The 11,992-nt window shown below is 53.9% G+C and overlaps 1 protein-coding gene across 1 annotated transcript; it reads right to left on the bottom strand.

Annotated features, from left to right (window-relative positions):
* Nucleotides 1–4,068: 4,068 nt before the first annotated feature.
* On the bottom strand, nucleotides 4,069–11,241 carry LOC104470586 (protein Wiz-like). Its single transcript, XM_010085558.1, has 3 exons — nucleotides 8,790–11,241; nucleotides 8,206–8,571; nucleotides 4,069–4,217 (listed from the first exon to the last, which is right to left on the bottom strand). Exons 1-3 carry the CDS (start codon nucleotides 11,239–11,241, stop codon nucleotides 4,069–4,071), a joined length of 2,967 nt encoding a protein of 988 aa, XP_010083860.1.
* Nucleotides 11,242–11,992: the final 751 nt, after the last annotated feature.

Here is an 11,992-nt window from a genome sequence, read left to right as displayed (position 1 = left end):
AGCCAGGCTCTGGACCCCAGCCCCTTACCCAAAGGACGCGACCACCCCTTCAACCGCCCCCCAGACACCCCAAGGCCCCCCAAGACCTTCTCCGTGCCCCCACCTCTCTGCCCCTCTGGGGTGCCACAGGGAGGGGGTTTCTCTTCAACCCACTCCAATAAAAAGCAAAAAAAGAGAAAATTTTCCATCCAGAGGAGGGATATGGGGCCATCAGCCATCCCCTACAGCCCTGCCGCCCCTCCTGAAAGCAGGAGTCACAAATAAACCCCCTCTCCTGGCTTCGGCGGGGATAATTTTCTGCGTAGTAGCCGATAAGGAGCTGTGGTTTGGATTTGTGCTGGAAAAAGGCTCGATAATACCGAGATGGTTTTGTTTCTCTCCCTCCATAAGCGTTACGCGTGCTGGAGCCCTGCTTTCCTGGAGAGAGCTGAACACCCTCCTGCCGCGGGGAAGAAGGGAAGGAATTCCTTGCTTTGCTTTCCTAATTCAACTGCCTTTACCTCAAACCACGAGGTTTTTTCCTCTTTTTTTCCTCCTCTTTTTTTCCTTCCCATTCTCTTCCCCCATCCCACCGCAGGAGAACCAGCGAGCGGCTGGGTGGTGGTTAGTCCCAGCCGGGGTTAAACCACGACACACACACGAAGGCGGATTCAGACCCAAGAGGAGAAAGCCAACGGCCGCAAAGTCTCCCCAAAAATTCCGTTCCTAAACAGACCGACAAGCGCTACCAGAACCCGTGATAAACCCAGCGCCAAGAGAAGGAACTTACGGGTGAGTAAAAGTGACGTACGGAGCGCAAAATAGAAATAACAGAACGATGGAGCGTGTAATCACTACCGTGGGCGGGTTCTGCTCAACTCCATCCTCCTCCTCACCTCGCCAGGGAAGGACAAGCAGAGTCCCAACGCGGCCACAAGAGTTTTTTTACCATTTTTGGGGTTATAAGCTGAAAACACGCGTTCGAAGCTGCTCGATTCGGTCCATAACGACACCGAGAAAACCCACAAACGCTCCTGCCATCCCGAGTGCAGAAAAAAACCGAAACAAGAGGAGGAAACAGCCCGCGAGAGCCGCAGCTGAAACAAAACCAGAGCCATGCACCAGGCACTTCATTTTTTAGCATGGGGAAGCTTTGGAGGTTCAAATTCTTACTTTACTTTTGGATCTCTGGGAGTTTAAAAAGGGGCAGGAGATGGTTAATGGACGCTCAGAAGAGGGGAGAGAAAAGCCACTCGTAGCGGCGGACAACCCCATCTGGGAAAAAAAAAAAACCTAAAACTCTGTTGGGATAACCTGCTGCTTGAACCCGGATCCGAGGGATGATCCGCGGAGCAGGCGGTTGGCGCTTCCGAGCTGCAGAGGTCTGGGAAAATGATTCCTGAAAATTTGAGCCGAATCATCCTGAAGAAGATCCAGGAAAAGCAACAAGAGGGGACGGGAAACGCCGGGACGAGCAAGACTTGGCGGATCGCTGGCATGTTAACGGGCTGCGGGATGGAAGCGTCTGTCTTTGCTGGCCAGCCGGCGGCATCCAGAGCAGCTCGATTCCTTGCCAAGAGGGTTTTGCCAGCTCGCTGTCGCGCTTTCGAGCTATCAAATCGTTTAAAAGACGGCGCGGCCCCTCGCTCTGAGGATGCCAGGCTGCTAACAAACCGCGCCTAAAGCTCCTCTCTTCTTTCTCTGCCGGAGCTTAAAACCTCTCCTTGGCTTAAAGGAGCTGGAGAAAAACACAAAAAAACACTAGGAAAGGGAAAGGGACAATTTCTACCCTCGGTTGCCAAGACTGAAGTAGGTTATTGGGACGATTTGCCCCCAAAATCCTCCCTCCATCATTCCTGCGCTGGAAAAAACCCAGTTGAGAGATTTCACAACGTCTCCTGTGGCTGTAGATTGACGGCAGAGCTCAAATTCAGGCTAAAAACCGATGTATGGCCTCCCCGCGGCGCTGCCGACCCTCCGAAATCTTCTGAGAGCAAGAGAATATCGAGGGCAACGGTCGGCGTTATCCCCGCGCAGGGGAAGGAGGGAAGGGAAGAGGGAAGTCAACGGGAGCTTCTCAGTAACCTGGAACTCAAGAAAGAAATCAAAGACGACGGGAAAGTAGGTCAGGCTGCGGGTGAGCACACAACAAGGTGGAAAAACTAAAACCGAGACAAAAGAAGAGTGTGACCCAAGAGCCGTAATGCGAGGAGGGTCCTCGGGGCACGTTAATCCGGGAAAGAGGTCGGTGGTACCTCCAACCCCTCTCCAAACTCAACAGGACACGGCTCTGAGCAACCTGACCTGGTTTTGAAGTTTTTTTCTGGGAGCCAGGGTCAGGTACGGACCCTCCAGAAGGTTGTTTTGTTTTGTTTTTTTTTCCCTAACCTCCGTTCATCTGTGATGAACACGGCACGCCCCGCGCGCTCCTCGCCGGAAAGGAAGACGAAAGGCCGCGTCCACAAAGCGTTTCGATTCCTTGACGGAGGGTAACCACAATTAACCAGAGGAAGAAAAGGTCAGGATAGAAATCAGAGCCGCTGGGAGCTGGGCCGAGGTCTTCGCTCTCAAGTTACAGCGTCGAGGAAGAAACGAGGCTCAAAAAAAAGAAATAAAATCCACAATAAACATCCCGTATCCTTGCGATACGTATATAGTGGAAACCAGTATAACAAATTGGTCAAAAGACGTGGTTGTCCCAAGTTTTGGACTCACCTGGAGTCCTGTGGGACCTTGGGGCTCCACAATCCAAGAAGGACAGAAAAACATGAGAAGATGTCCCAAGGAGGGCAATGAAAGAGGTGATGGGAGGAATTATGGGGTCTCTGCCCACTTGTATCTCCAAGCAGATCCCACCAGGGTTCCTCCAGGACACCCCAAAAATCAATTCTGGAGCTCCTGATGCTTAGACACTATCCCTTTTTCACTCATCGACCATTGGAAGGATCTCCCCGTGCTCCACATATCCAGGAGGGAAGCCCTGCAGAGAGGGATCGGGGTCTCTTGGGTGGTGGGAAGTTCAACGAGAGTCAACCATGTGGCCTCCTGGCCAGAAGGGCCACCCGTATCCCGGCACGGCATGGTGAACCGGTCAAAAGACGTGGTTGTCCCAAGTTTTGGACTCACCTTGAGTCCCGTGGGTACTTTGGGGCTCTGTGGAGGATCTAAGGACAGAAAAATATGAGAAGGTGTCCCAAGGAGGGCACCAGAGGTGGGGACAGGACTTGTGAGGAGCGGCTGAGGATACCTGGAGCAGAGGAGACCAGGGGGTGACCTCAGTGACGTCTACGACGTCCTCGCGATGGGGAGCGGGTGGGAGGTGCCCATCTCTGGGGTGTCTGGTGATGGGACACGAGGGAATGGCTTGGAGTTGCGTCAGAAGTTCAGATTGGCCGTTAGGGAAGGATTCTTCATGGAGAGGGTGTTCAAGCACCGGAACGAGCTCCCTGGGGACGCGGTCATGGCCCCCAAGCCTGTTGGTGTCCAAGAAGCTTTTGGAGAACGCTCTGAGATACGGGGTTGAGCTTTTCGGGTTGAGTTGGGTTTGATGATCCTCATGGGTCTCTTCCAACCCAGGAGATTCTAAGAATGTTCCTTCCTGAAAACTCCGCTCTGGAGACACTCGACAGGTATGGGGGGACATTGGGGATGGTGGGGTCAAGCCCAACTTCTGAGTCCTCATCTGGGGGCTCATACGGGAGGACGGAAGCAGCTGGGGAATCATTCCCTGAGCCCATGTCACTAAACCGACCGTCTCCTCCTCCTCCAAACCCACACGACATCCAGAAGGAAGGACGGACCCTGTCTTCTCCGGCTCTATGTGGGGTGGAAGGTCAACCAGAAAAAGAATATTTGCTTCTCTTCCTAGACACGGTGAAGGAGGAGATTGAGAGGAGAAATCCAGGTCTAGCAGAAGACCTCATGGTTTGGGACAATCAGAGAGACCACGGGGAGTTAAATTTGGAAAAAAACGTGAGAAAAACAGAGGAAGATGGTGCCAAGCCTGCGAAGCAATCCGGGCGACGGAGCGAGGCGAGGCAGGCTCCGAGGAAGGAGAGCTGCGAGCCGTTTCTAGGAGGATGCGATTGCCTAACGCTTCCCACCGCCTGCCAAGAAGCGCCACGTGTTCTCCGAGGCAGCTGCCAAGAGGTTGGGAGCCAGGAGATCCACAAACAGCCTCACTACCGAGCCAAGCCGGGCTTTAAGGAGGCGGTTGCGACAGCCGGGCACACCTCCGCCTGTCACAACACAGAGGGAAGGCCACCGCTGAGCGCTGGGACCTCCCTGGAGAAGCCACCAACTCCACGAGGACAGTTGGGGACAACTCAAGAGCCAATCTTAGAGAAAAGTGTTGGGAAAAAAACCCAAAATCAAACATTTTTAGGCTTTTAAGTTGTTCCAAATGGAACAAGAGTGAATGTCGCAAGCCCCCTACATCACAGCCCCTCCTGATCTCCGCAACTGTGGCTGATGTTGAGCTTCGGGGAGGGAATCGCAAACCATTGAGGGTCTGAAATCGGGACCAAAAAAACAGGAGATCGAAAGAGCTGGATCTAGAGAGGAGCGTGAAGTGTTGTCTCTGCTTATTGTGGGTAAAATAAACCGTGACGGATTTAGATATTAAAAATACCAATGACCCCGTTGGCTTTCTAGGTGAGGGATGAGCCGTGGATGCCGAGGGCACTGGTGGGGACTCCATCAGAGCCTGGAGCAGCCGCGTTCCGGCTGGTTTAGGTGCCGTGGATTCACCGGGAAGCAGCGGGAGGGAACAGGCAACCTCCGAGATCCCCTCTGGTATCTCAAAACATCCTGTTCTTATCACAAACGCTCCCATCTAAACAACCCACGCAGCCAAGTTCAAGTTCTCGCCGCAGCCTCCAACACCTACTTCCTCCCTTTCACTTGTAGGTTTGTTTCAAGAGGGTTTTGTGTTTTGTTTTCAACAAGCAGCCAAGAGTACGAGACCAGCAAGAGCCAACCCAGCTCTCCCGCTCCGCCCTTCACCCTTCGCCATCGCCGCCCTTCGCCCTTCCCCAACGCTGCCCTTCGCCCTTCCCCAATGCCGTTCGTCACCCTTCCCCAACACCGCTCATCGCCCTTTCCCATCTCCGCCCTTCGCCCTTCCCCAACGTCGCCCTTCGCCCTTTCCCCAACGCCGCTCATCGCCCTTCCCCAACTCCCTTCACTCCTTCTTCGCGCGTCTCGCCTGCAAGCATCTTCCCAAAGGGAGATTTCACCCCCCGAGGCCGGAGATGCTCAGAGGGTCTGCTCGTGGCTCGTGATTTGGTGACAAACCCAAGAACAGAGCCCACCACCGTACCCATTGCATCAACCTCCTGGCACACGGAGACAAATCCTTTGCCTTCGTTTCCCCTCGTTAGAAACCATGAACTGCAGCCAGCGCAGAAAACAGTTCACGAAACGCTCCCTGAAAAAAGGGGATTTCTCCCCATCTGAGCCGCCCGCCCCCACAACGGAGGCTTTCGGTTCAGGGTCCCCCGATATTCTCAGCTCATGGCAGCTCCAGAGGCACAATGTGACCTCAGCAGAGACCTTCCGGCATTTCAACGCGTCTGGAAGTGGAGGGGAAGGAAGCAGGAGGCGGTTCACGGAGAGCTGCCTGCTGACGCCGAGCTGCACCATTGGCATCGCCGCTCCCACCGCCATCCTCAACCTCAGCCAGGTTTAAACCCAGCCCAGAATTAAGCTCAAATTCAAACTCCTTTGACCTAACGGACAAATCCTGACCTGATTTCTCCCACCCACCAGCCCACCAGCATTTCGAGGCAACCGGAGATGGACACAGCATGGAGCAGGAGATGTTCCCACCACGACCCAGAGCCACCGGCGGAGACGCCGCCGGGTCCGGTGCAGAGACGCCACCGGGTCTGGTGTGGTGCCACCACTGACTTTTGGCGACATCCTCCCACCGTTATCACTTGCTAACCACCTGTAGCTCATTAATGTTGCTTAAAACCCTCTAAAAATTACAGAATTTGCATAAAACGCGAGCAGAGGACGTTCAACGCTCCTCGCTCCAGCCTGGGAGAAGCGGTCGAGGCTTCATCACGGCCGCAAAGACCTGCTCAAGAAGTGGGCAGCTCACTCGAGCTCTTGCACGTCTCACGAGTGATTTCAAGAGACAAAAAATAAAACCAGCTAAAATCCTCCCGAGCGACAGATCTGGTATCTCCAACCCCACTTCACTGTTTGTTCAGCTGCTTCCCCATCGCCGTAACGAAGAGTTAAATAAATATTGCCATGCAATGGGCGCCGCTTCGTTCTTCCGTCGGTTGCAACAGATACTTTCAGCGCGAAGCCGGAGCGCCCCGAAAGCATCGTTTCGGCTTGGAAACAAAACAAGGAGGGGTTCGACTCGCAGCGAGTCATCGCCGTCAGCTTGGGAGCGTCACTACAAGACCTGAGGCTTGGATTTAAATACAAAAGCCGTCCAACCCCATCGCTACCTCCCCTGACCCGCCATGCGTGCTTTGGTTACACAACAGGTTGCCGGGCCGGGGATTTTTAAGATTTCCAAATTTACCCGTTTTTCTTGGCGTTGTCCAACAAAGACACGACTCAGAAGGAAATAGAGAACATGTGAGTTTTGATCCAGGAGCGCGGCTTAAGGTGGCATTTGAGCTCGTGCAGGTCACTCTCGCCCTCTGCTCATCCCACGTGGCCATCCTCAACCTCAGCCGGGTTTAAACCCAGCCCGGTTAAGCTCCAGTTCAACTCCTTTGACCTAAACGTACAATTCCCGACCCGATTTCTCCCACCAAACCGCCCTCCGGCGTTTCAAGGCAACCGGAGCTGGGCACAGCACGGAGCAGGAGATGTTCCCAACCCTGGGCCAACATCACATGATGGAAAAAAAAAAAAACAACAAACCCGCGAGTGGTGTTGCTCAAAGCAATAAGCAAGATCATCTTTCAAGACATGACCCAAATTTTCCCTCTAAAACTTCACATTGGGGACATCTGATATGAGTTCTGCCTCGTTCCGAACGGCGTTAACCTCTTCCTCGATGAGTTACCGAAGGGCGGCCGTGCTCTTTCTTCACTGAGATACTTTCCACCTTTCTCAACTCCAAAATAACCCAGCTCTAGCTTTTAAAACAGCGGCGCTATCTCTAACAGCTCGTGCCAGTGAATTTTGGGCACTGGGAGACCTAAAAATTACCGAGTGATCATCAGAGTCTGCAGAAACCCAGCCAAGAGCCTCCAAACCGCCTCTTCTTGGCATCAACCACCACCCCAGGATTCATCATCCAAGGGTTCGCCATGCCAAGAAAGAAGAGTTTGGGTTTGTTCGTATTTTAATTTGTGTTCGTTCCGCTCCAAGACTCGTTTCCAAAGAGCAGCCGGGCACGCGGAGCCGTCTGGAGAGGCGGGATGATGGGCTCTTTGATATTTCAATTAAAGCCAGAGAGCTTCTCGCTGCAGGGATGGATCTAACGTAGGATTAGGCTGAGCAGAACCTAAAGAGAAGCTGCTTTGAGGACTTCAACGCGCTGCCAGAAGCGCCAGGTGTCAGCAGGTCGCTGTTTTTCCCGACACACGAGTGAGTTTTTAGGCTTTGTAAATATTTTTGGTGCAATTTTTTTTTTTTCAAGGGAAACCTGGAAATTGTTTGGAATGCTCTAGGAACCGATGATCTCGTGTGAATCATTTGGAGCTCCACTGATGACCAGCTCAGACCCAAATCCGTTTGGGAAGGACCCTTTACATTTCCCCCTGACCCGGTAACCGATGGAAAATAAGCAGCCGAGGGGTTAACCCAGCTCCCCGGACCAGAGGCCGCATCCTGTCTCCTCCACGACCGACCACTCGCCAGGAGGGACCGACAGCAGCGACCAAACTCTTCTCCTTTCCTCCAGCCACGCGCTGCCCCACGATTTACGAAGCTTTAGGAGTTTCCCCAATGGAAACCTCGTTCCTCAACACGACGTTTTTTCAAATGACAAAGCTCAAACGGCCAAAGCGCGACCCCGCGAGACACCGCACCCCCAGCTCTTTCATCTGCCGTCATCTCTACTCGCCTGCCCTAAACCAGCCTCAGATTTCACAGGACACGGAGCGTCAGCGATGGAGACGGATAAATCAACCACCACGTTACGCCAATTAACCCCCTTCCCTGGAAATCCCCTTCCCTGGCAAGGCTCCGTTCAAGCACGACGGTTTGGGGTCATCAAAGCAGATTTTTGGCGTGTTCAGGGACACTTACCGTCTCTGTAGGACTGCAGGGGCTCATCTCCCCAGGGCGGGGGGAACGGGGACAGAGGAGACCGCGGAATGCTGCACTCGGACATGGGGGTCATGCTCTTGCGAGGGACGAAGCCGTGAGTTTCCCTCTCTCGGCTCGGGGACGAGGGTTCGGCTCCCATCGCCGCTTGCAGCATCGGATGTTCCGATGAGTTGGCCAACAGCTCTTTGAGGATGTTAATGGGTGAAATGGTGAGTTCCCAGTTGGTGATACCAAAGTCTCTCAGGTGGGCTCTGGCGTGGCTGGAGAGACCCGCTCGCGTGTCGAAACCGGCCCCGCAGAATTCGCATCGCATCAGGCTGAAAGTACTCGGGTCGAAGTTTGCAACTGCGGAAAGAAGGACAGAGAGTCAGCGACGCCGCTAAAACCCTCAGATCGGCTCTCCAAGGGTTCAAGGGGGGAGGTTTATCACACCCGAGACAACCGCACGTCACGCGGTTGAGGTTGACCAAAGTCTCATACGTACCCAAATCTCGGTGGGAGGAGAAAACCCCCACCGATTAACCCAAGAAAATAGAAAACATGATGAATTGAATACATACTACCTTTTTTCTTCTTCTTTTGGAAGGAAAATTTTTGCTCAATAGCTTTCACTTCTTCCGCCGAGATGAAGTGACGGACGTTGTAGCTCACCCCCACCCTGTTGAGGTGGCCCCGTACGTGGTTGGCCAGCCCGATCCCATTGTGGAACCTGTCTGGGCAGTAGGGACATTTCCTCTCCTCGTTCTTCAACATCGTCGAGTCAGAGTCCAAGAGGTCGTCGAGCTCCAGAGAACCCTCCAGAGGAGCGTCCAACAGGAGCATATCCAAGGGAAGAGGCTCTTCCATCAGGAATTCCCGGGAAGGGAGCATCGTCTTCTTCTTGTAGGGTTTCCCCCGGGGTCGCTTCGTCGCCTTGCGGTGCAGGTTCACCTCTTGGAGAAGAACGATGGGGACCATCCTCCGCAACTGGTGCTGCTGCTCCTCCGAAGCTATCGCAGAATCCGTGGCTTTCAAGGTGTCTCTGAATGTCCTCTTGAGATCCAAGGCAGCTTGAGGGATGGCGACAGGTTTGACGCCTCTGCTCTCGCTCAAATCGATTTCCCCGCTGACCGAGATCTCCTCTTCCATGCTCCCAGCGTCGTTGGCCAACATCCACTTCTGCCGGAGCTCCTCCAACCCCATCGGGTAACTCCTGAGACCATCGCCTTCTCCTTCAAGGTGCTGAGCTGCTGGTTTTTTTTTCAACTGCTGGAAAGCAAACTGGGAATAAGCTTTAGCGGAGGAGAACCCGCTGAGCCCCAGGTTTTTATGCGGGGCAGCGTACGGAGCCGCTTTCCTGGCGTGAAACCCCGACGCCTGGTAGTCCTTTTTACTAGCCCCGTTGCTTTTATCGAGTCTCGGGTGAGTTAGGGTGAAACCGTGGATCGTATCGTAATGCGATGAGCTTTCTCGGTGAGGTGGAGGGAAAAGCCGATCTGCTTTGCCGAAATAATCCGTCTCGGCAAACCGACCTGGCCTGGCCGGGCTGTAGGCATCTCTGCTGGTTCCCGGTTGGTTGGGATCATCCTCGTACACCTCCGTGTCCCAGGAGAGGTGGGAATGGGCGTATTTCATGTGCTCCTTGAGGATGTTCTCATTGGGGGCCGGGAAGCTGCAGAGCATACAGGTGCTGAGCCCTTTGCTGCTGCTGTGGGGCGGTACCTGCATCTGCAGGGACACGTGTTCGTTTGGTTTGAAGTGTTTGTAGACGCCGTGCATGGGGCTATCCCGTAGTTCTCCACCGCTCGCGCTTCCAAAGAGATTCAAGTTCTTTGCCCCTTGGTCCTTCCTCTCCTTGACGTGCATCTTGGCGTGCTGGACAAAAATCTTGGAGGAGTTTGTGCCGAAGACGCACTTGGGGCACTGCAACCGGGCTTCCCGGCCTTCGTCTGGAAATTCGTTCAACTTTTGGATCTCTTCGATAATTTTTTCTCGAGATTCTTGATGGAGCCTTTTGTGCTGCTCCAAAGACGTGGGGTCTCCAAAAGCCCACCCGCACTCGTTGCAGCAAAATTGACACTGTCCTCCCAAAGCATCTCTGTCTTGGTCCCTCCCTGGTCCACGATTGTGCTGAAGCATGTGATCCATCAAATGTTCCTTCTTCTTGAAGTAAATGCTGCACTCAATGCAGGTGTACACCGTCGGGTCTTCCTCTGGACCCAGCTCCTCTTTCCCCTGCTCCTCCACCAAGACGCTGCAGACGTAGGGTCTCATCTCGATGTCGTAGGAGCTGCAGGGAGCGGGTTCCAGAGACATCAACGGGATCCGCTCCACCGAGTCTTCGGCATTTACCGTCCAGGACTGTTTGCCGACGGCGAGGTCGGCGCCGAGCTGAAGACCCGGCTTCTGGATCGTCCACTCGGTCGCGTTGAGCGGGTTGATCTCGGCCAAGTCAGAGTCAACCATCAACCCCTTCCGGTGGGATGAGGAGCTCTCCAGGGATTTGGACTTGCCCAGGACAGGGTTTAGCGTTTTTCTGAACACCGTCGGAGTCAGCGGAGGAGGCACTTCACGCACGGCCTGGCCCCGAAAGGGCAAGTTGGTTGCTACATCTATCGGCTTGTCTTTGTAGTGAGGACTTGGGCTTTTGCTGGGTCTAGAAATCCACTCGACCCTCTGGATTCCCCTCTTGCTTTTCTCCAAGTGCTCTTTGCCGAGGCCTTCGAGTTGCTTTGGTTCATTTTTCAGGTATTTCTCTTCCCCGCCGCCAACCAACGCCCCAGCGCAAGGACTGGGCGTCTCCGCCGCCGCCTTGCCGCCATCTAGCTCCTCGGAATCGCTCTCCAGTTGCTCAGGATCCACCTGGATGGTATTGACGACCTGGGGCTCCACGGCGAACGCCGACTCCTTTCCGCACCGCCCGTCCTTCGAGTCCTTCAAGCCGGAGAGTCTCTCTAAAGTGCTTTCTTCTCTCGCGTCGCCCGCTCTCGTCTCCAGGGTGGACGTATCCCAGGTCACGCTGCCGGACACCGTCATGTTGCACAGGTCTAGGGAGCTCCTGGCGTCCGTTCTGTACAAAGCCTTCTTGAACTCCAAATGCTCTTCATTTGTCGAGCTGCAAAGAAGTTTTTGATCATTAATAACCGGTTAACGAGCGAATACAAACAGCTCCAGCTACTGAAGGGTTGTTCAAGAACCAGGGGGAGCCTGCGTGATGGTGTAAAGTCTGGGGAGTTCACAGTGCTTCCCATATTTCCCCAAATTTTAAAGACTTTTGGGACAAAACCAAGCCCATCCCTTGGCCACGTGCAACTAGAATAATTTCTGCATCTTCTGGGCTCGCTACAAGCTCGTTTCAGCGATATCTGCTCCCTACAGGAGCTCTTCCACATTCATACCGAGTGCAACGGGAGCGTTGCGTTCCCATCACCAATTCCTGCTCCACCTTCCCCTCTTCTTCTCCTTCCCTCTCCCTTCCTAACTCCTTGGGATGCTTGGGCACCTTATTTTGTCTTTTTTCCCCAACTCAATGGGGATATTTGCTCTTAGCGATGACATTTGTCACCATCAGGCCAAAGAACAGGCCAACGAGCTCTTCGAAGTTGCAGAAAACCAGATTTAAGGGGCAACGTGGACCATACCGAAGGTCTCCAGGACCAAAGGATGGTTTGTCTCCACGATTAAATAGAAATCCTTGGGTGATCCCTCACCACAGCAGGAGGGAGAAGTTTTTCTTCCCCACGCAGACACCACCCAAGCCAAAACGGATCAAGTTGGGTTCCTCCCC

Source organism: Pterocles gutturalis, unplaced genomic scaffold, assembly GCF_000699245.1.
Source record: "Pterocles gutturalis isolate BGI_N339 unplaced genomic scaffold, ASM69924v1 scaffold11070, whole genome shotgun sequence".
NCBI classification, from domain to species: domain Eukaryota; kingdom Metazoa; phylum Chordata; class Aves; order Pterocliformes; family Pteroclidae; genus Pterocles; species Pterocles gutturalis.
Note: the sequence above shows the minus strand (reverse complement) of the source record. Positions and strands in the feature narration are given on the sequence as shown.

Excerpts from the sequence above, each read along its gene's own strand:
- LOC104470586 (XM_010085558.1), bottom strand. The coding sequence starts at position 11,241 with ATGACGGTGTCCGGCAGCGTGACCTGGGATACGTCCACCCTGGAGACG. Across the intron at positions 8,572-8,789 it reads CCAAAAGAAGAAGAAAAAAG|TTGCAAACTTCGACCCGAGT; the intron begins GTAGTATGTATT and ends TTCTTTCCGCAG. Across the intron at positions 4,218-8,205 it reads CCTGCAGTCCTACAGAGACG|GCGGAGGTGTGCCCGGCTGT; the intron begins GTAAGTGTCCCT and ends GTGTTGTGACAG.